Genomic DNA, 27,926 nt, shown 5'->3' on the forward strand with positions numbered 1-27,926 from the left:
CCAAAGAGCTGATAGACTGAAGGTGCTATATAGGTCAGGTTGGAGTACCTTGTGCGATATTAAGGTCAACCAAGAAATGAGGTCAACGTAGCAAGGAATCGTACTGCTCTGCTTGCATAATATTCGATACGCGGAAGCTAATATATTTGTCGAATCGTCTCGTATAATTGTATTTCGTTAAATATGTATCGATTTAGGACTCGTCGAACCGTCGTTACGTACATACCGGGTTGCATTCCAGCAGATAAATATTATTCGTTCGACTGGAAACTTCGAAATCTTTGGGCGTCTAATCTTATCAACATTACAGATGAGAAGCTTCGTAAGAGGCATGACCCATGATTTTATGAGTAACGTATTAACAGCAGCGTGCGATGTGTCAGAAAGCAACGGCCTTGGATAAGCATTTAAATGTATGCATCGTGCGTGCAGCACAATATGCGCTCACGCGTAAGTATAGATGGATAGCCTGCTAACCCGGAGTCTAAAAGAGTGCAAGGGATCTAGCTCGTTCACTCGAGTTGCTGTGGGACAAGGACAATACATTAAAGGAACTTATTTCTTTAGCGGTTAGGTAACTATCCTGAGAAACCGTCTATGTATCACAATCAGAAATCGCATCGTCCGATAAACCGGTTAGGAATAGTCGTATGTACATATACGTGTACATATGTATGCGTGGAAGTATACGTATATGTATGTATATGTATATACATAGAGACGCTACTTCATCCAAACCCACTGGACACGTGACGCAATAAGGGAAAAGATTCCAAGATCATTACCCAATCGCCAGATTCAAGTGGCTGTTTTCCTAAATTTCAATCACGAACAGTCGTAGCTCTCTTATCATTACTTTCCGATAATTAACACGACCGCAGAGTTTAGGAAAAAATTCGTGTACCGTCGGGGTGCTTTTTACAAACAAGCAAAAGATTATTAATTTCATAACATAGTAATGTTAATCAGATTTGCCGTTCGGATCTAAATCGTTAATCTCGATCGCTAAAAATGCGATTGATACGCTCGTTAAGCAGTACGTTGCGCACTTGGTGCAGAAGTTCGAAACAGTGTAATCGGTAGCGAAGCACGGTAAACGTCATACGGGAGAGAAGTGCAATCGACGCGAGGTCGTGCGGTGATTATACATATACCGAGCTACACTAGGTAGGCTCCCATCGCTCGAAAAATTCATGACAGAATAGGTGTATGTACCGTGCACTTATATGTACAAACGGATACGGAGAGGCACTGTGACACTCCGTATACGCGGTCAGTATACACAGTCGATGGGTTCGCGCCTGAATTCTACAAACACGAGGGCCTGAACCGGAAGTGGCACGGGATGGACAAATTAATTCGTACAGGTGAGACGAAGATCACGAGAGATGTCGTACGCGCACATGTCTGAACGCGGTTCGTATTATCTGACGTACGTTTAATAGCACTCAGGAGCCACCTCGTGGCTTAAAGACAACCTTTCGGGAGGGAAGAGCCCGCGCATTTCGCGAATTGTCGCTGTTGTCGGTAGCCCTGTAGTCCAGCTAGATACACGTTCACATTTAACAAGTAACAGCATTGCGACACGCGACCGTTGACTGAGCGGTTTTCAGTATATAATTTTGCTGATTTTTACGACTGATTGTAACATGAAATAAATTTTTATTTTAATTATGTGTTACATGGAATTTTATTTGTTTCGATGGTAAATCAGTTAGACCACCAGAAAATATGATTCATCACGGTAAATACAAATCGATCCTATGTGCGCGTAATTGTTATTAGAAGACAATACGTATGATATGTTGCATACGAGCTTCGCTGATGATTACATTGTCTGATCGGTAAAAGGAAAACATTTAGTGTGCGGTAGTGGACGTAACTTGATCGTGCGCATTGATAGAACGATAATCATTGTACTGTATATTAAACATTTGTTGTGTCGGGGACTATTTGTGCTCGAAAAGTTATGTATGTAACCACGCGATTCGGTTTCAAACCAATAACGTTCACTAATTCGCGTTCCTTCCTCAGATAAGAGTTTTAAAAATACTTCCTTTGTAACCGTAACTATATGTGCATAGAGAAATATTTGTAAAGAACGTCGTGTTCGTAACATATTCACACGTATTGTCACTTTTCGAAGCAACATGGCTGTACTTCCCCTTGGGCTGGCTAGAGATAACGAATGGTACCTCATAATTTACAGTTAATGGATACTTTAAACGACAGAACGTTGCTTTTCAAGATAGTCTAATGCAGCATTTGCAACGGAAACCCGTTTCGATGCTCGACGATTATGTTAAGCTAACGAAGAACACAGGGAAATCGACGTAGAATGTTTCGACTCGCGGTGATAAAATGTCATTTAACTATGACGCCCGATAAACCCTTGCAATCGTACATTTCGGATCGCCAGTAAAAATCAAAGGCGTCCCACGTTCGTTTTGTACACGAACTATGATGTCATACCGCAGTGCGCACCAACGACAACGAGATTAACGGCCTTGGCGGGGAAAATAGTTTTTACAGCGTAGACAGTTTTACTCTCGCGTACGAATATTATCTAGCAATGTAATAAATAAGTTACCCCTTCTACAAAAGCATCGTTTGTACGCGTGGTATACCGTAAGTCGTAACTGCATGAGGATTAGCACTGAAATCAATCGATAGAAAGATTTATCGATACGATATTAATTCGCGTTAGATCGTAGGCGAAATTTGCTAAACGAGATCTTTGAAATACATATCTGCTAAATCGGTTAGACGTGCTTGCGAAAGCAGCGAAGCAATGCTAATAAATTATATAATATACAACATCTAATGCTCGATCGTAGAAGCTTGGTATGCCAACGAATATGAAGTTCCTGGAATTTATAGCGGGGTTTAGTAACATACGCGTCAATTTCGAAGAATTCTGAATTTGTGCGGAGCGCTCAGATAAGGAAAAATATCGAATCGATGCATCGGGCCCTCAAAGGTAAGGCGCCCATGGTGCAGGTCGAACGTTACGTTCCTGGTGTACAGAGCCCGCGAGGGCTGGTGGGAAAGAGAGAGGTGGTCCGGCAATCGGAGCTCATAGGAGCGAGACGAAGATAGAGGGCGAGAGAGGAACGCGAGGGCCGAGGCACACACCATCGAGTATCAACCAGCTGGTTGGCAAGGGAGCCGCGAGCAGTCGCCAGTGAGACGCGGCACCCCGCGAGAGATCGTCCGCTGTTTGTTCGTCCGTACGTTCGTACGTACGTCCGTGGTCGGTCTCCCTTCCTTCCGCCTGAATCCAGCTATCGTGGTCGTGCGTACGTTCGTTCGTTCGTTCGTCCGGTTTGTGAGTGGTGTGTCTCCTCCGATCGCCTTTGCTTCTTTGGACGACACTCGCCCCCGGTCGCGGCCATCGTCTTTCTCTCTGTGTGTCAACCAAGTATATATATACACCTATATATATATATACACGTTATATACGCGCGCGCACACACACAAACGTATACATACGCTCGTTGCACGCAGAGGCATACATACACATACGCGTTATATATCTCTTTCTCTCTCCCCGTTTCACTCTTGTGTGTGCGTGACGAACGAGCCAAGATGGCCGCCGATTCAGGAATGGAGACGTGTCCCTCCCCGGAGATTGCAGACTCCAGGAAGCGGCCACTCGATTGCGACACGGAAAATGGCGCGACGAAGAGGTCACATTACGGATCAGGTATTTTCACCGCGTGTTGTCAATCGTATGTCTCCGTTATCCGATTCTCCTCTGTGATACCTTCGTCGATGCCCCCCTGGCCGTCCCCCCTCTGCCCCTCCCCCTGTTGCCCCCAAATATGCACGTATATACATCCGATAAAGTACACAGTTTCACCGACTTCGTCACGCTCTTTGCTCTCTCGCTCGCCTTTGACAATCTTGTCTTGTCTCGCTGGTGGTGCTGCTGTTGACACAGCGATCGCCTCGCTCGCCTAGGCTGCTCCCTTTCATTTCCCACTTCTCGAACGCCTGACGAACGCGAACACGGTGCACCGCACAGCGGTTCGCGCATCCTCTCGTGCCACGTCTCCTTCTCTTTTCCTCAGCCTCGCGGGTTCTCTCCCCTTTTCCCTCGATCCTTTTCGCTATCTGGTCAGCCCGATATCTGGTGACCGCGAACTTGTACTCGCGGCACCTGTAACGGTGTTTTTTTTTCTTTCTTTTTACGTTGACGTTCGTTTCGGTTGTCACAACGTCATCATTGTCATATCCTCTCTCTCTCTCTCTCTCTCTCTCTCTCTCTCTCTCTCTCTCTCTCCCTCTGTCCTTCTCCTCCGCCGCCTCCTCCTCCTCCTTACTCCGCCTTCTCTTCTTCCACGAAGTTAATCGACAACATCGTCCTCTTTCACCTCTCGGTCTTCCCCGCGGTTTGTTCGCTGTCACCGTCATCGTCATTGTCATCGTCATCGTCATCGTCATTCTCGTCGTTGTTCCTGCGTGGGCGGTCGTGCCTTTGTGAACATCGTTAATGGAGAATCGTTGCCGCGGCGGTGACTGTCGATCGCATTCGGTGACTGTGCAATTTTGTCCCTGCCGTTACATCGGATCGCCGAGTTCGCGACAGGAACATCGGAAGTGGCTGTACACCGCGTTTCATCCTTACGCGTGCCGTGTACGATACCCTGCCGCATTCCCCCTATAGTGCAGTGCCGCCGTTATCGCGTTAAGTTCGTACTAAGGGAAACGCGCTCTCTGCTAGCCGTTTTCGAGTGGCGGTTATTAGGATGTGGCGTATCGGTGAGTTGTCAGCCAGGCAGGCACACCGTTCCGCTGCCGAGGTTGCGGGTCAAGGTCGACGCGAAGCGAGCGAGCGCACAGGGCTTCCATCTGTCAAACAGCTGTTTGCCCTCGACGCAGAAGCAACTTTGTGCTGTTTCGCATCGCGTTCACCTTATCCCCCGTTCGAACTATTACCTATGCGATCGTTCGTCCAACTTCGTATTCGCGTTTTCGATGGTGTTGGCCGGTTGCACCCGTGTGACGCATGGTACTCGTGATTCCGTGTTCGATTCGGAATTACTTTGGAGCAGTTGCGAGTCTGTGTAACGTGTTAATCAAAAAGTATCGTAAATTTTTCCTAGAGAAATACCTTTTCGTGGTAAAGTTATGTTGGGATAGTTTGTGCTCTTTGAACTTTTAGTAGTATTTATTTATACACGATGTGTTCATCATTAACGTTTCCATTGTACAGAAGTAACAGTTGCTTCCTTGTGTTCAATATTATTAATTAGAATTTTCTTGAAGAACTCTCTTTCTGTTTTATTTATATTACAGAAAAGGAATTCCTTTTTTTATCTATACCACTTTTGCTCTCAATGGAATTAACTCATTAATTCTTGAGTGAAATTGGTATTTTGTAGGAGGAGATGGAACGTATCACCTCAAAGTATTGGTTCCTGGTGTGGCTGCAGGAGCTATTATTGGAAAAGGTGGAGACACCATTGCCCAATTACAAAAAGATACAGGAGCTAGAGTCAAAATGTCTAAATCTCATGACTTCTACCCAGGTATCGTACAGAAATCAACCTGTGCTTTGTTTATTCCTGTAGAATATACTTATAATATTATCTACATTTAATCTCTCCTACTTTACAGGAACCACAGAAAGGGTATGTTTAATAACAGGCAGTTTGGAGGCCATAATGGCAGTCATGGATTTTATTATGGATAAGATACGTGAGAAACCAGATCTCACATTGAAAACAACTGTTGACTTTGAATCTGGAAAGACTACAGCAGAGAGAGACAAGCAGGTAAAAATGTAGTCTATCTTACCTTTCATAATTACATATATTTTATACATGTTAATATCTGTACAACCTAATTATAAAATGTTTTCAGTTTACACGAAATAATTGATTTATCATTTCAGGTCAAAATTTTGGTACCTAATAGCACAGCAGGAATGATAATAGGTAAAGCTGGAAATTATATTAAACAAATTAAAGAAGAATCTGGGTCGTACGTTCAAATAAGTCAAAAAGCAAAAGACGTATCTTTGCAAGAAAGATGTATAACGGTGATCGGAGAAAAAGAGAATAACCGTAATGCATTAATGATGATATTAGCAAAAGTGGCAGACGACCCGCAAAGCGGTACATGCCCTAATGTTAGTTACGCTGACGTAAGCGGTCCTGTAGCCAATTACAATCCAACGGGCAGCCCTTATGCTCAAGCTCCGACAACTACTCCCACGTATACTTCTACGGCTGGCATTAACACAGGTAAGCTTTCGATCACTTTGAAATATTTATAAATGGATGGATGAACGAAGACTGTGTGTCTCAGTAAATCTAATTATCGTATCGGTGCAAATTTCTGTTCACAGTTAGTCTCTTGAATGGTGCTGGTCTCAGTTTGAACTTGAACTTAGGAGCTGCAATAACAGCGGGCACAACACCCGTAACAACGCAATTGTTGGAACATATAAAGTTAAATTTACGGACATCGGGTTTCTCGGAACCTGCTGCCACCGAAATTTTGTCTGCTATTGCAACTCTCGCCAAGTACAACATCCTCGGGATGGGCATTGGGATGCCCTCGAGCATGAGTTACCTTGGAAATCCTATGGACACTACCACTACAGCGAACGGTTCGAACAATAACGGCGGAGTGTTTGGGCCAATTGGAACGGTTCCTGCTCTCGGATCGACTTCACCAACGCCACGCAATACGCTCGACAGATATGAACCCTTTGATCCGTTCAGACAGAACAACACAGCCGCCAGTGCTATTCATCTAAACAACAATTCGTTTGGCCTGGGCACTAACCAGTTATCGCTTGTAAGTAAGAGTCCTACACAGGTAGACGCCAACAACAAGGAGACCAAGAAAGTAGACATAGAAATTGCAGAGGTTATAGTGGGAGCTATTCTGGGACCCGGTGGTCGTGCCCTCATTGAGATTCAGCACTTAAGTGGCGCCAACATACAAATCTCTAAGAAGGGCATGTTCGCTCCTGGTACCAGGAACCGCATAGTGACTATCACGGGTTATCCTAATGCGATCGGCACTGCTCAATATTTAATTGAGCAGAGGATCAGCGAAGAGGAGGCAAAACGAGCACGTCAGAATGCCCTCGCCAATATAATCCATTGATTTCAAGTACAGTACTTTTGTTCATCCCCATTATTGAGCTCCGTTATTCACCTCTTCGCATTTTGAGATGATGGCGCGGTAGCTCTCTTCTCCTGTCTTTTAAAACACTCGTCCACCACTACCACCTACCACCCGTTGTCATCTATCGCTACATCACTATAGCGCTTGCATTCTCACATCACTATTCATGCATCCATCATGGCTCGTCAACATTTATCAATCTTTTAAGATAATTATGATATATAAATATTACATGTTATATGATAACTACTACAATTGTTCTGTGATACACCACGTTACGGGGCTTTATCACGAATAACACACATACCACATCAGAGTCACATAATATATCTAGTTGTATGGTATAGCATATTGAAAAGATGGCATGATAAAACCTATTGTTCCATTAGAGATGAAATGGCACAATTCGGCCATAATATTACTCTTGAAAGATCGAGACAGAGATGTTTACATGGATAATTGTTTCGTTTTATAAAAACAATTTTTTCCTTTTTTTTTTTTATAGAAGCATAATCCAACTACTGATACGAGACACGCTTAGTTACAAGGTCATACAGAACTCGCAATTGAATGACTTCGATTCGAAGATTAGTACTTTGTTTAGTGTCCTGTAACTCAACTTACATTCGTTTTTACAAAAAGATTCCATAATTATTGTATTGAACTGTTCCTTGAACTATGAAATGATTAGGCTGTTTGAGCGATGTTACTCTTGCTTGACATACTATTTTAACGCGTTTTTTAAGTACGGAATAATACCTTGGCAAAACCAAAGATCTTACATATACGAGGCAGAAATAACTTGGCTGGAAGATAAATATATATACAAAGGGAGAGCTATTCTACGTATAAAAATATATATTTATATATTTACGATGCTGGCTGGTCCAGCTAAACGAGTAACATAATACCTTATTGCCAAGTTTTATTCTCAACCCTGAAGCTTTTATTTCTCAAAAGAAACTTCTTCCAACTGTATATTATCGTGCTTAGATTAGTGTACACGAAATTATATTAGCGTCGAGTCTCACTATTTCTTTACATATGCCTTAAGAACGGAGAGTTCGTTCTACCAAGGCGCTAGGATAAATACGACTCGGTTCGTTCAGACGCGATTCACGAGCAATGATTTCACTACGGTTACAACACGATCTTGTAGATAACACTTCGTATATTAAAACTTTCGTCTAATTATTTTTAGTTTCAAGGTTTATCAGTTGAATACAATTCGGATTAATAACAGTTTTACATTTGTCGACACTTGCTAAATGAAAAGCTCTGACAAAAACCTTGTTTTCGTCATTCCTTTACGTTATAGTTTGCATGAATACAATTTTTATTATCACGTTGAAATGTTTATATTTGTATACATGCGTTCTCAATAGTTTAATTGTCAATCATATTTCCTCCCGTCAACGTGTTCGTTTCTCTTTGTTTCAAAAAAAAGAAAAAAAAAAGCAAACAAACAAACTTTTACGACAGTTTTATTAATGTATTGATATTATACATATTGAACATAGGAAAAGAAGTTCCGTTTAGCCAACGTTTCTTTTCCGTGCAATGATCGAAGTACCTTAGGCATAGCATGAAAATTGAGATTATTTGATTACACGTGTTTACTCTTGCATATAGAGTCTGTTATGATCAGCAGCCCATGTCATACAACCTTGGGTTCTGTATGATACTGCTTTATATAAGATTCTATTTAAGCCAACCAAATCTTTAACCGTTGCACTTTGACATTGAATCAAATCAAGTTAGATAGAGAATGGATTTTAGCTAGTAATAATCTTGTCTGTGTTGATAATTATTGGTATAAAATACAGCTACGCTCTATTGCTAGGTGAGAAAGGATTACACCATCTATCGATAACAGACAGTTACGAATCATTGTTTTGTTAGGGGGTAGGTAATAGAAGAAAAAAGGGGGTGGTATAAGGGATAGGCGATAATCAATAATGGGTTTAGTTCAAATAACTGAGAAAAAGTTAGCTATAGCGTCAAATGAAATATATAAATGTACACGAGTACAATTCGTAGCTGAAGGCGCTGGCTCACCGCTCTTTAATATAATAACTTGTATATTTATAAATATCGTATAACATGAGTAATAATAATATATTACACAGAGAGAACGAGAGAGTGAGAGACAGAGAAAATAAATTTATATGTTTGCGCGTGTGTTGTGTGTGTGTGTGGTGAGCGTGTATATGTATATACACACGTAAGTGTATGTATATATATATACATACGCGCGCGCACACATGAAAAGTTTGAATTAGATTATTAAAAAAAGAGAATTCATATATCTAAAAGAAAAAAAATAATATATATGTGTATATTTATATATACACAGGCACAAACGTATATATGTATATGTGTGCGCGCGTGTGTGTATGTATATATATTTGTGCCTGTAAAACGAACATATATATAAAGAAACATATAAATATATATAAATATATATATATAGAATGGAATGATATTATAAACATTGTTGGTAAAATATTTTTGCGTCCGCGTACGTGAAACATGGTTTTAAGTTTATCCATAAATTCTATGTGAACTATAATCAATTGAACTTCACTGTGTTGCCCAAATACATTGAAAAGGAAGTTACAGAATACGCAAATGATGCAAACTACACAATGACACAGAAGATGCAAACTATTATTAAGTTGCTGTAGATAGATCAATTCGAAAATTTTAAATAGAACATGCTACGAATGTCACGTATATATAGCAATTAATTTAATTTATAAATCGATTTATTTGAATGGTCATCGCGCTATTACTACTAACGGCAGCATAATATTTCTCTACGTTAGCTACGTACAGTAATTTCTCACTAATCATCCGCATCATCACATTAGATCTATTATTGGCAATTCTCAGTCTAATCTTATTGCCAGTCTTTTTTTTTTGTTTTTTTTTTAATTATTATTATTATTATTATTATTATTATTATTTCTACTTTATAACTCACTCGTTGACTGCTGATAGCCAGGTGTGTTCGAAATGATTTGAGTAAAACAAGATGTACTAAAAAAATTCGATATCTTAATTTATGCATCGATTCATACTTCTGTCATGCGTAATGCTCACGAATACTTGTACTAGTGTACCTAAATCTAGCAACGCACTAAATTTGTACATTATAAAGTAGATTAAAAACTTAGCTTCGCTTCGACAAGGGTTTCTACATACTTTGTGCTTGTTACAAGTAACAGTTTTCTTCCTTTACATTTTTTTTAATTTTTTTTTTTTATAAGCAAGGAAATATGTTTTTTTTTTTTTAACGCAGAATATTTCGTTCTAATGAATTAACGTATTCAGTGTTACGTCATCAGAGAGCTGCAATATTTTTAATATTATCGATACATTGAACAATCGTTATCGCGACTTTCTCTCACCTGATTTCTCGTAAACGAAAATCAAAGCAATTATCTTCGTTCGACTCGATCGATGTATAGGTATCAAATTATTCATGCGCATTGATAAAAAAAAGTAGCATATTCTCGCGATTAAATCTCCATGCCAAAACAACTTGTAGGTAGCACAAGGTAATTAGATTAGGTTACGGTTTTCTCAGTAAACACATTCCTTAGTAGAACAGATTACGTATAAGACTAGCTGTGATGGAGTTGAGGGATATGTTCATCGGCTGCCAGTACATGAAAAAAAAAATGCCACGATACGATTGGTAGCGTGTTAAATTAGAGAATTTATTTGCGCAGGAAAAGTAACTCGATGGCATACGAAAAAAGTTCATCGCCAAGGAGTAAACAAGAACGGATGATTTCTCTGCGTAACGTAGCAGTGTTAGCGTTGAACACGCAGAAAAGCAAAATTTTATGCACAATGACATCTATAAGATTCTGTCAAGATGTCACGGACGATCTTGCGATATCCGTTTCCCGTTGTTATTGTTCGAAACGTTACGATCTTCTTGCATTATTGCTAAGAAATAAAAAAAAGAGATACGTATACAAAAACCATAGCGATCAGTCAGTCTAAATATAAGTATGTATTTCCTTTTTGCAATTTCTACGTCCGTACAATGTTAGTGTCGTCGATATTAGAAAAGAATCCTAAGTGTTCATCGGGTAGTAAAACTAACTGTGCATTAAAAAAGTTTATTGTTCGCACGTTTGAGCAAAGATCAATCTCGAATACTTCACTTTACATTCTCAGATTTCGCGTGTCGCGTTGAGTTGAATCTATTTGTCGCGCGTTCAACAATTTCCGTCTTTTCATCGGCAAAAAAAATACAGAGGGTGACTTAGTATTAGTGTCAGAACCGGAAATGGGAGGTAGTTGAGACGATTCTGAACGACAATTTCCTTTGCGAAATTGTGGTTCAGAATCGTCTCAGCTACCTCCCATTTCCGGTTCCTACATTAATTCTGGGACACCCTGTATACACATGAATACCTCTACTCAAAGTGGCAAAAAGAACAGTATTGGTTGGCCAGTCAATGTTACCTACGAGTTGTTTAACGAGAAAACACACTGTTAGAGACTAATTAAGTCGGCAAACGTATTTGGAAGGATCTTTAACGCATACAACGCTTCGTCTTTGTACAGTTCAAGGTAGATTTCATTGTTCATTCTCTATGTAAAGATGATCACGCGACCTCTAATCGTCGTGGAATAATCGTACACGATTAATAGGTATAGATGTTGTAGATAGTCTGAAATTTCATATAAAAGTGGTCGTTACAGGCTCGACGTTTTAATCCAATTAATACGAGACGAAATATTTACGGAATGGATAAAAGTAATTATACTCTCTCGCACGTGGAAACGTAGTTGTATAGTAAAACAAAGGGAGAAACGATGAAAAAAAAAAAACTGTAGGAATTGCATCGACTTGCCTCGACTCTAATATGACTATATTATTACAGTAAATATGATTCAATTTTGACACACGTGTCGCCACGCGGGGGTGGTTTTGCGTGTCACGTTACTTGGCTGTGTGTGCTAGGCTACATCGTATAACTCATGTTCCATCATCCATCACTCCACTCGCATAGAATCCAGTTACCTTTACAGAACGAAACAAAGAGGGGGAGAGAAAAAAGAAATAAACAGGAAGAATAACGATGATTCATCGTTAAGTAATAAATATTCGTACGAAAATGGAAATACGCTAAAGGAAGGGTCGATGAATATTTAATACAACGGAAAAGAGAACAAATTACTTTTCCGCACATTCACATACACACACATACACACACCACCTAATCACTTTAGTGCCATATTGATATCCCATCAGCCACACTTGTTGACGTTTTAACGGTAGAACGTGTTGTTAAAGATGTGTATATTCTGCAATATAAAGCAGGTTGTTTTGAATAAAGTCGGAATACATTTTATTTCACATTATATATAAATATATATAAATATATATGTATAAATATATACATATACATTTATATATATAATCGTTACAAAGTATTATAAAACATTCACCACCTGTATATTGATTATTTAGGTTGTCGCCAGTGTACAAAGAATTGTTACACAGCTACAGAGGGATTTAAGTTAATAGGAACACAGTACCTTACGCTTGTATGCCACCGAATTTTACTCGCACAAGTGGGAAACGAAGACAGTGCCATTGCCACAGCAGCCACAGATGGGAAACGGTCGCGGATGGGGTAGTGTCGTCCACTAATTAATATTCACACGGTTTTGGTAAACATCAAAAGTTCTCGTTATACCTGTGATGTTTTATAGAGAAGGCATAAGAGATTTATTAATACAATTAGTGGAACATATGTGCGAAGAGTGTCTAAAGGAATATAAAAAAATTCAATAATTTATTCGTTAAAATCAATGTTTGTGTTGAACATCAGAGGTATCTTCACGAGAGTATCCCCTACGAATTGGTGACGTATCTTTGGCGAAATTGAATCCAAACACGACTTCATTCGGGCTATTTTTTCACTTGTGAAAATCTTCCAATTTTTTATAATTAAAGATAATCCGACCGAGGTTTCTGTTGGACTCACTTTCGTGATACAAACCTTGTCCATTCGTTCGCGATACTCTCACGAAGACGCAATGAAATGTATAAAAATAGAAATGTTGATTAGTGGACATCTCATCCCGCGAGCGATGATGTTTACCTGTCCAAGCTCGCTGGCATTGCTCTATCCCGTTCACTTTTAATGTACATATCCCATTATCTGTCGCGTCAGATGATCCAATAGAACCTCGATCATTGGACGACATATGGATTGTAAATGTCTACAATAATCGAAGTAACGAGTCAGTATAATATCAATTTTTCTGCCAGGGATAGGCAAAATACACGTCCAGGCGATAATTTCCAATAACGAATAAAAGACGCGCGACTTTTTATCCGTTATTTGTCAAATAAACAGGGGACTTGCGAAAAATGAAATGATCGGTGTACTGTGTTTTCATTCATCTATTGTTCGTCTATTATTATAAAATTTTGCCCGTCTCTGCTTGTTGCTTAGCGACCATCCCCTCTGCTCGTCGACAACACGCGATGATGGAGGCCTCCCGTGCAGTAATCGAGGTTCTATTGTGCATGCAACGATATTGCTATCTTCACTGGATGTATAGAAACACGAGTGGAACCGATTCGGGGTGCATAGAAGCGAGAGTTACTGTATGTAATAATGATTTATCACGATACGACAAGACACAAGAATTGTTCGATCCGCATCCTCGAGTTTCTTTCTTTTTCTTTTTCGTTTGCGTAACGTAGCGATGGAAATTCTTTCTGTAAATAATGCAACAGTTTCTCGATTAGGCGAACGACGCGTTTCGACGCGCGGATTATTCTTCTAGTTAGAAAATGAAAAAAAAACAAACAAAGAAAACAGAAAACGAGCAATGGCTTTACTTGTAAATCAAATTCTCCATTGCTTGTTCGTTCGGTGTGCGTTCAATTCGCCGGAATTAGAATGCGATAAAAACCGACGCAGGCCTCTGTTACAGCGACGAAACGTTTCGATAGAGACACCGTGATGTTTGTTAGACGTGCTTTTTCCTTTTTCGAGGCTACCATTGTTTCCGACGAAACGTTGCATTCGAACGCTTTAAGAATTGTTATATTCTTCGGACGATTCTTTTTACTGCCACTTTTTGCAATGTTTCGCTATAACGAAGCTAGATGGAAATTTACAATAGTCGAAGGGAATTTAAAAAAAAAAATAAAGAAATAAAGAAAGAAAAAATTAAAAATAACGAAACATTGATGTAAATGTGTAACGTTACGCGTTAAGGAGTATTGATATACATATTAAGAGACGTATGGTCGTTACAAAGATGGCGGTGAAAATAAAATCGTACGCGTTGCATTGATGAGACAATAGAGCAAAACTTTAATCGTTATACATAGAGGAAAAAGAAAGTGCAGCAAAAGCTTGTCGAGGAAACCCACAATTAAGTCTTTGAAAAATACGCTGAACTGGTTCACCGGATGTTTTCATTTAGACGCTACAACATACATGTATAAACGCGTACATTGTACGCGAAAACTTTCGAACCCACTTGTGAGTTGCCATTTTGTATACAGCCGTGTCGCGTTTTGGCGAATCTGTAATTGCAAAAGAAAGGAAAAAGTAAACAAAACGCACATACAGAACAAAAACGATCATCGACCTGTTCTCAGACACTTTCTCTGTTTTTGACTCGTTCGTTTTCGATTGTCCGGGTTTCGCCATACGGAGTCTTTCATGAAATATGAGCGATAAATCGTTACATAAAAATGATAAAGATAATTCAGGTGAACGTTTGTATCGTTTAAAGGAATAATCTTTAACCCTTTGAAGCACGAGGGTAATATGTTACTACGTTGAATATATACAGATATATTTATATGGATATATATTAAATGTATTAAGCGCTGTGCATAAAAAACTTCCTCGATTATCTGGAAAGGAGTGTGTTAAGTTTCATAGTTTATATTCGCCACAAATGTCTGTGCGTCAAGGGGTTAACAGAAGATGACATGGTTTCTTATGCGAACAACTTCAATAGGTATTCAGTAATGGCTCAGAACCTACAAATGATACGGCAAAAATCAAATCGATAGTTATTTATTACTTTTATGAATTATATAATTTTAATATTCTTGCCACGTTTTGCGAATTGCTCTGTATGTATCTGCATTGCGATACTCTGGAAAAGCAATCGATGTATTCAAAACAGCAATGCATAACAACGTTTGAAATCGTGAAATCCTCCGGGTCGAGCGACCAGGAGCTTTTTTTACGATTTCTCGAGAAACGTAGAACGAGCGAGCAAACCGAGAGAATTTATTCGAGATAAGATTCTATTTAAAATGAAACAGTGAAAACAGAGGGAATGTAACGAAAAGGAGAGATAGAGAACATATTTAATAAACACGACTAGGAATCACTCGTTACGAGTAAAATAAGGAGAAAAAAAAATACGGTTGTACAAAAGTGTATTGTAATGTTATTTTATTGGAAGTGAGACTTTTAGCGTTAGATTGTTAATACACACGGTATATTATTTTGGATAAGCCTATCTATAAAGAGATGAAAAATTCGGTGTGCGTGTGTTCGTTTGTTTGCGTGGTTTGCGTGGGTGTGTGCGTGTGCGTAAACAACAAGAAAGAAGTATATATATACATATATATGATGAAGAATAATAATCGAGGAACATTGATGAGATTGTTGCGTTGTTCGCGGTAGAAGTAGCGCATAGTAGCTCGGGGATTTAATGAAAAGAAAGACGGCGAGGAATGGAAAAAGAAAAAAAAAACTATTAAGTACCTTGTTGAGTATAAGTAGAGTTAATAAGTCGCCAAGTCGCGGAGAAAAAAACAAGAATAAAGAAAATTATGTACACGCGGCCGGAGAAAGGTGCGCGTGTGCACGAATTCATGTTCATTGAAACGACTCGACATCATTGAACACTCACACAACACACAAAGGAATATTATACAGTTGTATAACGCGAATTGTTGCATGCCTAATACACGCAAATGGACACAAACGAATATAAACAGAAAAAGAAGATATATGTGTATATATATATGTATTTATATTGACATGTATATACACACATATAACGAAGTGTACTAGACAGGAGGTTTCACGCGAAACGCAGTGCCGCGCGTTGTGCTTTACCTTGATTAAGGACCGCAACCGACATCCAAACGATGCTCGGTCGCGTTAAATGAAAATAAATAAAAATAGCATTATCTTCTTACGAGTATTTCGAATTTCGAGAGCAGCTGGCTGCGAGAAACAGATAAAAGAAAAAAAAAAGGTACCACATATATAGAGGGACTCGTTCGTCAAGTATTGTACCTTACATTCCTTCGGCTATAAAGTGATAATGATAAGAGGAGGACGACGACCGTGTGCGCACATCGTGGCACTTTAACACGGAGGTTCTTAGACAGAGATCCTTCCGCTTCGAAAGATTCGCATCAGTATTGGTTATTCCGATGTTGTGTACATACTTTGAAGGTTTAACCCCTAAACGAGCGTTTAGTAAACTGACCTCGTCGCGAGTTAAAATCGCTGTGTTTTTATTGAAGCAATTAGAACCACAAGAGTTATTTCCGTACGCGATATGTCACGAAACTTTTAACTACGATCGAAACGAATTCTAATCTTACGAGATTATTTCTATTCCGGGAAGAAACACGAACAAAATTATTAGATGTACGCGACTATTATTCCATATCGATCATTTGCTGCAACACCCATAAATGTTCGAGATACGAATATAGACAGAACGCTAACAAAAGTGAGCATTCATGACACTGAAAGACGATATTGCATGCTTCTGGCCTAGTTCGGTATCTTATCTTACCAATTTGGCATTTCCACTGCGACGTTCCTAGGCAATTACAATCGTGCAAAATTCTAACTCATAATTACAGCAAATGAGCGATGCGTTACCGAGTTGTTTTCTTCGGTTACGTTTCGTACTTGTACGTGTAATTCAAGTGACTTCTCGTTCCAACGTGACAGAAATATCGTCGATAACAGTGCTTAAGTAACCCATGAAAATTAAAATAAATTAATACAGCAGGTTCCCTTGTAATGCCATTGGGAAACAAGAATTTTCCTTATATAACACGAATAAATTATATAACGCGTTGTACAAGCATTGCGTTACATAAAAAAAAAAAGAATATCTTTCGTGTGTCGTAGAAACTCACGTTGATACAGGAATTTACTGTACATCGAGTACCAGCTAGCACGGTGTTTGTGGCCAAAAGAGAACGTTATGGTAGTGTTGCGGTCGTCTAGGGGTTAAAACCTGACATCGTTCTTTCGACAGCGAGAAAACAAACTAGTTTCTATCTAGTGGGGAGTATAGTTTCTATCTATCGGGTTCGTGCGGTAAAAATCTTCTGCCCTTATTACAACGTTCGCGTGATCCTCGCGGTTATCGTTTCTCTGTATTATTTAAAACCAATTGAATCATTCGACTGTCGTGTCGTTGCAAAGAGAAGGCAAGGCTTCGACGGAGATTATTATTAGAGCAAAATCAAGCGTCTATATGTGCCGATAGTATCGACAAGGTTAAGTCTTAACACGTTCACTGTCCACGGACGCACATGCACAGTAAGTCACTCGAGTATTCGTGTCTCCTCCCTCCTCGATCCTCGACTTCGAGCGATTGATATTTTTGTTTAGAACGCAAGTTTTCGAATCCTTATCAGCCAGAATCCGTTCGATTGGCAGACTATTGGTACATAAAGAATCGATGCAACGAAAATGGGAACGTGGGTAAATTATAGCGGAATTAACGTCACGAGGAATGTTCGTATGTATTTGTGGGTAGAATTGGCGCCATTTTCGCTACACTGGATACATAAGACATTCCGAAGCATTAAGAATTGTAAAGTTCGTGTTCTCGAGAAATCCGAATCCCCTTAAAGTCGACAATTTGGCGAGATACGGATATTTACTTAACTCACTGTGAGTTCAGACAGTTTCGATCGAGGAGTCCGTTCCGAATACACGACTACTAACGCCGTCCATACGGTCGAGTCGAGAGCTTTTTCGAAGTCTGATCTAACGATCCAAGCGACTCTGATGCGTATTACCGTGGTAGTTAGGCTAGGAGTTAGAATATTTATTGCTACGAAAACGTAAACAATTTTCTAGACGTTTGAGTTGTGTTGACGGTTCCAGGTGCGGGCAGACGAACGCGTTAAGAAAACTGTTATCGGAACGAAATCAAGTGGTTGCTCGAAGTCACTGCATCGTTTAGCGTGAATAGCGCCAAGCAGAAATTTCTACTTTCGCGCCATACCTGAGCTTGGCTCTTTGTTTCAGAGACAGAGAACGCCCGTGCACGCAGGTTTTCCATTTCTGTCTCTGAAACACTGACGCTCGGAGAGAAGACCTACCCCAAATCAGACAGACGGGGGCGGAGGTATTCCAACGGTACAGTAGAGACCTCGATAGTTGCAGAAAAACGAAGCTGAAAAATCCTGCGAGCGGTAAATACCTCTATAAAAAGAGTTCCAATTTCACGATACATGTACTTCCATTCATGACTTATAATCAAATTGGGGAGGAAAATTTATTAGAACATCAAAAACTTGAATCAATTTTACTGTTCGAAGGGGCTCCTTTGGTTCCTTCCTCCCCAATCATATCACGGCCCTGCTCGTGATCATCGCGTTAATCAATTACCAACAATCTGCTTCCGTCTAAAACAAAAGGCTTCCGGTACCCGTTTCACTCGTTGCTTAATGAGCATCCCTTCTACTCGCCAACACAATGAGGCTCGCGTGCAAGTATCGAGGTTGTACTGTATACAGTTGGAAGAAGAATGGGGAGGTGGCTCTCTCTCCTCGGTGACTTTGAGCAGTCAGTTGATCTTGATTCGATTACAAGTGGTTTACGACTACGAAGCTGCTGTAGTTTATCTGACGTAGGCAAACTCCATCGCCGAAAAGGTTGATCGGGTTTGTCGATGAAAAAAGTACTCGGTGTCGATCGACGCAAAATCCTCGTTTTGTCGACTGGCCGCGGGTAATCGACACATGTGTCACACGGTCGATCGGTTGTCTGTCTATCTCGTTTTGTTTCTTTCCGTCAGGATATACATACATAATAGAGAATGAAAAAACGGTACATAAAGAGTAGCGAGCAAAATTGTATTTTTTAATATATACACAGCGAGTCCCAGGGGTATTTCTACTGCCTCTGGAGACTTCAAATTGTTGATGTTGTTTTTTGAGATAATTTATGGGATCGTTAGTGATATTGATACTGTAACATTTATCTTAAATAATATATTAACGATCTGAGGTCGGTAATCGAGGGAATAGGAATACTTTCGAAACTCACTGTACATATATATTGTCATGTGTGTGTGCGTGTCGCATGTAAGAAAGTGAGAGAGATAGAGAGAGAGAGAGAGAGATAATGTGAGAGGAAGATAAATGTATGCGTGTGTATAAATATATATATGTATATGTACATACATATATATATATATATATTCCGAGGGTCCCGCCTCCGAAAAGGGTATTGCGATTTAGCTATGAAAATGGTTAATCAAGGAATTTTAGATTTAATCGAGACTCTATATTTAATTAATCGCTAAGTTGAGCAGCAAAAGAGTAGAGCATTGTTCTTTCGAGACAAAGATATATTACGTATATATATGTATATATATAAACAGAGAAAGAGTAAATATATATATAAATATATATATGTACACATTATACCATTATACATACACATACTTAGAGGCAAATTAAAATTCTCTCGACGAACAAAAAAAAAAACTATTCTTAGGGCTGTTAATTATTCGAGAATCGTCTAAAGCGATAATTTAGGACAAAATATACATATATGAGATACATGCACATGTTGTGATTATACTTGTGTCGTCGATTTGTCCGTGATACGGATCGATCGGGAACTCATTGTACGCGTTTTACGTTCTGTTTTTGGTAACACGAAAAAAAAAGTGGAAAGAAAGCAAGGAAAATGTCGCGTTGGCTGTGCGTCGCGACACAGAGAAACTCGTCCACGACGATAACAATAACAGAGAATCTTTACGAACGAAGAGAAAACCTATTTCTCCGTGTGTCATTTCCCCACGATTTTCCTTCTACAAAAATACGTTGTAATTATGATCTAGCACAAAGCAGTTGTGTTGACAGTTTCTTCAACAGAGTTTTCTACGTTCGATTGTATCGTCCACACACAAACGATAATTCTCGATTATTACGGATCGAATACCAATGAGAAGCGTGAAACTCTTTTTCCGATGGATGCGTGTATACGTAAATAAGATTGTGGTTCGTCGATTGGGTTCTGTTCTTTTTTTCTTTTTTTTTTTTTTCGAAGTAATAGTAAAATGAGAGAACCGATAATTCGACAAGCAAAGTGTCGCATGTTCGTCTTGCGTTCTTTCGACGTTAAACCGACGTTATACACGCCCATCGTCTCTCAAACATTTTCACGCTGAATTTGCTAACCGTCGAAAATGTAAATGGAAAATCGAAGAGAATTGAAGTTTGCGCGGATATCAGTGAACGCGACGACAAACGAGTATGCATCACGCTGTTTGCAAGCCTAAGAATATTACGAAGCAAAAAAAAAAAAGTCTCTGTTTATCAAGAACGCGAAACGATACGTTTTTATTTTTTTAATTTATTTGATAATTCTATGTTTGTAAAGAAAAAAAAAATGAGAACCTAGGTTTCAGGGTAAATCTCACCCTACCGCGACCACTTTGGGCACCACTATTAATATATATGTATATATATGTATATGTATGTCTATATACATATGTATATGTATGCATGTATGTATGTATATGATTAGTTCACAGAGCATTTGAATTTTACTCTTAAAATAATTACTTTACACTCTAACCACATTTATTTGCATCCATTGAATTGTTAATTCTTTCATCATCAAAGTTATTCCATTCAATGTTAAATAATTATAAAAAGAATATTACAAAAACATAATATATATTAACTATTTTCACTCATGAGGAAGCATCGTTACCTGTACGACAAGTGACCATAAGAGCATAATAAACAATCGCTCATTAAATGCATTCTGTTGTTCTTCATTTCATGACCTGGCCACAACCACAACACGCTCCATCCACGCCGGTCCATCGAAATCCATCCATTTCTCCATTTCAGTGTCGTTTGTACGATCATCGTAATTTCTCTCTATTATCTCATTCGCCGATACTTCTCTTCGAATTTCACAAGATTCTGCCTACCATCACGCCTCTCTATCTTGAATTTTTCTTTGCTCTCTCTGATGCGACCATCCACAATGGATTCTGCGTACAATTGTAATTTTATCAAAATTGGGAAGGTTGCGATTCCGTAAATTCCATTGCACGAACGCGTTTGATCCTATCAATTCCACGAGAAATAGATTTCAATCGGTTTCGTTGGGTTCTGTACGTACATATTGGGAGCCTTCCAAATTTTGATAGAAAGTTCATCGAAAGTTGAACGTTTTAAAAATGGCTTGGCCTATCGCACCTGTAAATACGACGATTCCAATTAGTTGTTAAGCCTTTAGAGTAATGTTTACCTCGTCTAGTGTTCAAGGCCGAGTTAAAAAAGTGCAGTATTTCTTTTTTCTTTTTGTCGTTCGAGACAGGAATGCAGAGGTACAATTTCGGACTCGATTAATATTTAACGCCATCGTTCTATTGTACACTCACTGGCCGTGTCGTTTATTTTTATTGCGAAGTCTCTTTGTAGCTGTGTTGTTATTGCGTGTGTACCTCGCGTTCGGAATAGCATATCACCTTGAACACCGCTATATACGGTTTTCGCGTGCATTCCATCAGTGGTACAAATTCTGGCGTACAAAAAGAGAGAAAAAAAAAGATGCTGTTCTAACTAGTCAGTCTAGGATAAGGGAATGTATTTTTTTACACGATGGATTTATAATAAAGACATTGATAAACGAAAGAGTATGGAGTTCAGACGGATGGCATGGAACAAAAAAAAAAAAAGAAGAAATAAAGAGGAACAACTTCGTCGATGAATAATTCGCGAAGCTTTCGACGAGTTGGGTAAACATATTTTTGGTTTCTTGGGTACGATATGTCTCGGGAGAAGTAATTTATTTCTAAGAATTCTCTCTCGAAACGTTACGAGATTCCTTCGTTTCAGTTTTAAATCGCATGTACGAATTGTTTGGAATACTTGGCACGCCACAGGAGAATTGGTATACACTAAATTCCTTTCGCTGGGTAAGTTGCATATATTTTTCTTCATATCTATGCTGATTCATCCATCTCCTCGGTTCGATTTTATATCGAAACAGTTAAAAACCTCTGGGTGCGAGTCTGGTTATTCGTTAACTTCGCACCGCCTATTCAAAGTAGAGTTTATGAAATTCTTTTTTTTTTTTTTTAAATTATCTATTAAAGTTATCTAGATTTTGTTCAACCACGAGTTAGCTTCATCAGGATTTCAGGATGCATCGATGCTACAATAGGAGTGTAATAATTATGGCAATAAAGACGGTGTTTCGAAATGATTCGAAATGTAATTGAAAATACAATGGCGCGATTCGTTCACTTACAATTATAAGATCGCTCACGATTCCCAATCACAACTCGTCTACAGTCGAATACTTTTATTGGATCGAGAACTGCATATTCAAATATGTACACACAGTTCTCGACGGCGTTTTAATTATCGAATTCTACAAATTAATTATACATACACTATGACACAGAATTTATTATTCCTCGTAAGCAATGAACGTACATAATTCAATTTTCACTTACAAAATATCTAAGCGTATCATACCGGTTTGTTTGTTTCGTTAACTTTTTGTTAAGTATCGTTTATCGTTATTATTATTATACATACTCGCATTTGCCCCTACTACGACTCTTACTCACGCATACTTTTACAAATGGTATGTAGCACTACCTAACTAAACTCTATTTAGGACCGTCGATATAAATGAAGTTTCTAAAAGTGGTTTGTCCGTTATTGCCCCAATTAATTTGTTGCCAAACTATAAAATAATTCTATTGTGTTCAGTTTTCCACGTTACGCCTACGAAACTAATCGTTTTGTGTCGCTTTACGTAAACACTTTCCTGCCTCGGGCTCTTCCACGTGTGTGCGTACAAGCTAATAGTGAAAAAGCAGTGTATGCTATAAACTATAGTTTATCGATTCACCGTTAAAAGGATAAGCATTGTGCAGAGAAATGGAAAATTTATTTTTCTTTTTAATAGATGTACCATTCAATACAAATTTGTTGACCAGCTTAACAATTTTTTACGCGATATCCTGAATACCAAAGGTAGATCGATATCGTTTAAAAAAATTCCACGGAAAATTATCCATTTCTCTCGCGTTATTCAATTATAAGAATAACAAATATCACGTGAGTTAAAAACAAACGAGTTGGATTTTCCTTCTCACAATCATCACACCTCGTTTTTTTTTCTTTCTTACATCCATAGTTGGGATCGACGCAGAAATTATTTTGATGCGATTATAGTCGAAGGGTGTCACTTGTTTGCATTCCTTCCTACGTCCTCTACGAACCCCTATCATATGTGTACGACATGCGATACTCTTGCTGAGATAGTATGGACAGCCTTCTCGAACGTGATTCGGGCTGATAGTGCTTTTCTGCATGCAACATTCGAACATCTTGTATAAAAATTATATATACATTATTATCTAATCATTCACTTGTATAATGCACACGTCTAAGTATGAAATGTATATCTCTGTCATTCTTCTTTGTTATAGTATAAATTATATAATTCCTAGCCGCCTAGTTGAAGAAGCATGCAAACAAATACCCCTCCGTTATCACCTAACGCGGTACGGAATACCTTAATTTAATGAGTAATTCGTAACATAAATTCCGAATAGGCGAGCCTATGAACGATTACTTTCGAAAGTTTTCATTTTAATCGTACGATTTAGTTACAAATCAAAAAGGATTAGTCTTCACTTTCGTGGAAAGCAATGGCAAGAAAGAACCAGGCAGTAACAATGTCAGTAGAACGAGTTCTCGATAACGTACGATACTGTAGTTCAGTTTCATCCTGACGCCTGTGGTCTTTATCGCACAATGAACGTATTGTTCGTGTATAAAACTACAAAATATATTTAAGTTATACAATATAGGCGATACGATCAAACATGTATCTCTATATAAGATTATGTCCTGCAAAAAATACATTGGAAAGTATTAAAGTGTGCTCAAGATTGAAGCAAGGAAACATTCTACACAATTTTCAAATATATATCTTAATCGTAATTCTCTACCACGTTTTTTTTTTTTTAAGTCTCAATATGCGTATCAGGGGAATCGATGTATTCCTCCAAGGTACGCGTTACGAGCTTATGGTACATATCAACGCCGAGCACACTTTTCTATCTTTTAAAGTTAACAACGAAATCCAAAGTTACATTGTATCAAATATCTCCAACAATTACTCGTGGACCGACACAAGTTTATAGAGGAAAAATGAAGTGTACCCACAGGATAAATGCTTTATGAAAGAAATTTGATTTGTACTTTTCATTCCTCAGTATTTTATCTGGAGTTTGAGCAGATTGCGTTCTCTTATTACACATTTTCTTTTTCTATTTATTCAATGTATGTTAGTATGCGTGTATCCTGCAACGTTCGAATCTGCTACTTTATATTCAGTAAAGGATTTAAAGTTTTTATCTAATATTATTTAATAGCAACACTTCTCCTTAATCTATGTAAGCTAAAAATAATCGAAAAATTATATTATTATGAGTATAAAAAGTAAACTTTTGATTTCAGACAACAGAACCTATTTGGAATAGGTCAATACACTTTACAAAATAATATGCAAGTACTATACGAAGACGAATTCGAGTAATTTTGATTATGCATTTAAAACCACTGAAAAAACATAACAAAATTAAACATAAGCCAACATTCCTATTCTCTGTGTAAGTATGGGAATGGTACAGTGTTTCATCTCATCTTGGAACAGATGACGCATCACGTATTTTCACTTTACGTATAACTGAAAATTATTACAGAGTCGAATACTCTACTCTACACTGTTTACCATCTCGATACCTAAACGTAGTTCACAAGTGACAAAAGGTGCACTATTCGCGTTACAAACAAGTAACCAATGATCTATGAAAAAATATCTAAAATACCTGTAGCTATGTTTGATTGTAGTATCCTTAACAGGGATCCCAAAGAATTATGAAGAACAAATAAAAGTAAGACTGGTACATTAGGTGTTACAGCCAAGTTACACGACTTCACACCCTTATCAATAAAATTCACCCCCTCCCGTTTCGATCTCGGAAACTCTATGCATGCGTTATTATCGCATGTATAACATAATTGTGTGTTGTCAATTTCAATAAAAATAGAGTTGCATCACCTTTTCTCACCATAGAACTACAAAATATTGGACCACCTCCCTTTCCGTTTCTATAAAATTAGAAGAGGAAGAGGGTGGTCTGCCTTGCTTGCTACTTGGTTGCCTCTGGAGGACAATCAGGCTGATTATTTGGGTGAGCAGCGGTAAAGGCAGGGTGATTCTCTAAATGACGATCTACTCTTAAAATTGTTGGGAAAGGTCTCAGATCGACGAGAAACCTTCTCGCGTTAAATATTTGTGGTATTAAACAACAGTCTGCTAGTGTAATTTCATCCCCCACGCAGTATTTCCCTGCACTGGACGACAGTAATTTTTCTACAGCTGGAAAAAAACCAATTCCAATTATCTCTCTATTATCTATCTTCATTGTTAATGTATTAATTTGTATACCTGTTAAACCTCTTGTAATCCAATGCTGTGCCCATTCCTTCTTACGTTCTTCCCCAACATATATCAACACAACTAGATTCTGCAACGGTTGAATACCACTAGCAATCACCTCGCAAATCTCCCTGACTCTAGCTCTCTTCACAGGATCTGCAGGCATTAAAGGTCGGTGTGGTCTGGTCTCTTCCAGGTATTGCAAGATATTCAACTGCAGCCAACACATATTTCCAGTTACATTCTCTATTCTTCATTAATATGATATACAAAAACGTATGGGATTATACTCACAGATTCTATTAACGTGTGATTGTCGATATGAAGTGCCGGCACCTGCTCCATGGGATTAATCTCACGAAACTCATTGGAATGTTGCTCACCGCCTCCTTTTATTAAGCTCACTGGCTTTATATCGTAAGGGATCTCCTTCAAGTTTAGTGCTGTTAGAAAATAGAATTTTGTATTGCACTAGATACATTTGGAAGAATATTTTATTTATTTGAAATCTCTCGCGAGTATAACGATAGCATCTTGAAATCATTGAACGCTGTATTTTTACTCACCGATTCGCACTCTCCACGAGCAGGAGCTCCGCCAATAGGAGTAGAGTACCGGCTGAAACGAAAGAAAGAAACGAAAAATAAATGATCGACCGACAAATTCGTTCCAGTGTTTACCGGCTTCATGAGTTGACGAAGGTGTACATTCGCGAGGTAAGATTAAAATTCGATTGAATAGTTGCGGATAGAATACAACTGCGATGATAAAAGATGGTAAACAAAGGGAATAATCCAAGAGAGAGAGAGAGAGAGAGGTAAAAGCATCGTTCGTAAATTAATAGGAATTCTGGTTGAACGAAGGTCGAAGAAACAGGTCCTGCAGGAGACGAAGGAAGGGCTAGCAAAAGCGAGATCTCTGGCAACAACGTCAGCATATATTAGATGTATTAATTCGTTCTCACCTTTCCCATGACGGACATCTCGTCAGGTCTTCGCGGACGGACTCGCTTGCTCGATTCTATACTCGATCGTTAAACGTTGACGCCGTGGCTCGCGAATCTCTTGGAAATTATTCGGAATCAGTTCAACGCGCGAAATCACTCCTCCCTCCCCTTTTATTCGATTGCCAGACGTCCCGTTCCAATGTCTCATTCTTGTCTGGGCTCGTGCGACCAATCAGCGCTCGCTTTTCGATAGAGCGCAGTGCTGTACGATACAAAAAACCTTCAAGGTTGATATACACCTATCTCCTGATTTACATGGAGGATCAGCTCCTACGAGGTTCTCTGAATATAACGTTCAAATCGAATTCAGGACTTTTTAAGTGGGAAAAACATGTACATTAAAAACAAAATGCAATTGTTCCATTACATTCATTTATTTCGACGTAAGATAAAAATGGGAAGCAAACAATTCCATTCGTGACATAATCTCTAATAGCATTTTAATTTTTGTTTCTATAGATATGATTTTTCTAATCAATCTCTTTCGTGTTTAATTTCTCTCAATCTTTAATTTCCCTCTAAATTTTGCGTTTGCCCTTGAAGATTAATACGCACATATTTTGTAAATAATGTATTGTTAACGTAAATTTGATATCGTGTGACTTATCACGAGTCCCGCATGTGGATGGTGTGAGGATTTGTTGGGTGTTATCTGTATGTTTTCTGGTTTTTCTTTTTAATACAGCAAGTACGCTTAACGACAAACAAGGATACCGATTAGAAATTATAATTTGGTATCCACTAACCGGTCGCGTGTATCGTGACAGTAAACAAGGCTATAAAAACTAAAACATAGAGCATGAGAGGCACTCTTTAACGTGAGGAATATGCAAATTTTTCGTCCACGATTCTAATAATTTGTTACTATATCTAACATTACGTACATTTATACAGACGAGATTTTTACGATGTACATTGGAGAATGTTAATTTTTGTTCTCTAGAAGAAAGTCACCAGTTCTGGCAGCAACCAAGTATTTCACGAGACCA

The 27,926-nt window shown here is 38.6% G+C and overlaps 2 protein-coding genes across 9 annotated transcripts; one reads left to right on the forward strand and one right to left on the reverse strand.

Moving 5' to 3' along the window:
- LOC128879908 (RNA-binding protein Pasilla) lies at nt 1-14,363 on the forward strand. 8 transcript variants are annotated; one of them, XM_054129474.1, is made up of 6 exons: nt 1,448-3,706; nt 5,388-5,534; nt 5,623-5,780; nt 5,900-6,251; nt 6,356-6,810; nt 7,652-14,363. In XM_054129474.1, exons 1-6 carry the CDS (start codon nt 3,589-3,591, stop codon nt 7,685-7,687), a joined length of 1,266 nt encoding a protein of 421 aa, XP_053985449.1. In that variant the 5' UTR covers nt 1,448-3,588; the 3' UTR covers nt 7,688-14,363. The 8 variants fall into 8 exon arrangements, with proteins under 8 accessions (XP_053985446.1, XP_053985445.1, XP_053985449.1 ...); XM_054129476.1 differs by having other exon boundaries at nt 10,884-14,363; XM_054129475.1 differs by having other exon boundaries at nt 13,638-14,363.
- Nucleotides 10,090-27,082, reverse strand: LOC128879911 (probable maleylacetoacetate isomerase 2). Its single transcript, XM_054129480.1, has 5 exons — nt 26,896-27,082; nt 26,498-26,549; nt 26,226-26,374; nt 25,941-26,145; nt 10,090-25,871 (listed from the first exon to the last, which is right to left on the reverse strand). Exons 1-5 carry the CDS (start codon nt 26,911-26,913, stop codon nt 25,642-25,644), a joined length of 654 nt encoding a protein of 217 aa, XP_053985455.1. The 5' UTR covers nt 26,914-27,082; the 3' UTR covers nt 10,090-25,641.
- Nucleotides 27,083-27,926: the final 844 nt, after the last annotated feature.

Source organism: Hylaeus volcanicus, chromosome 7 (genome assembly GCF_026283585.1).
Source record: "Hylaeus volcanicus isolate JK05 chromosome 7, UHH_iyHylVolc1.0_haploid, whole genome shotgun sequence".
In the NCBI taxonomy this organism is placed as follows: domain Eukaryota; kingdom Metazoa; phylum Arthropoda; class Insecta; order Hymenoptera; family Colletidae; genus Hylaeus; species Hylaeus volcanicus.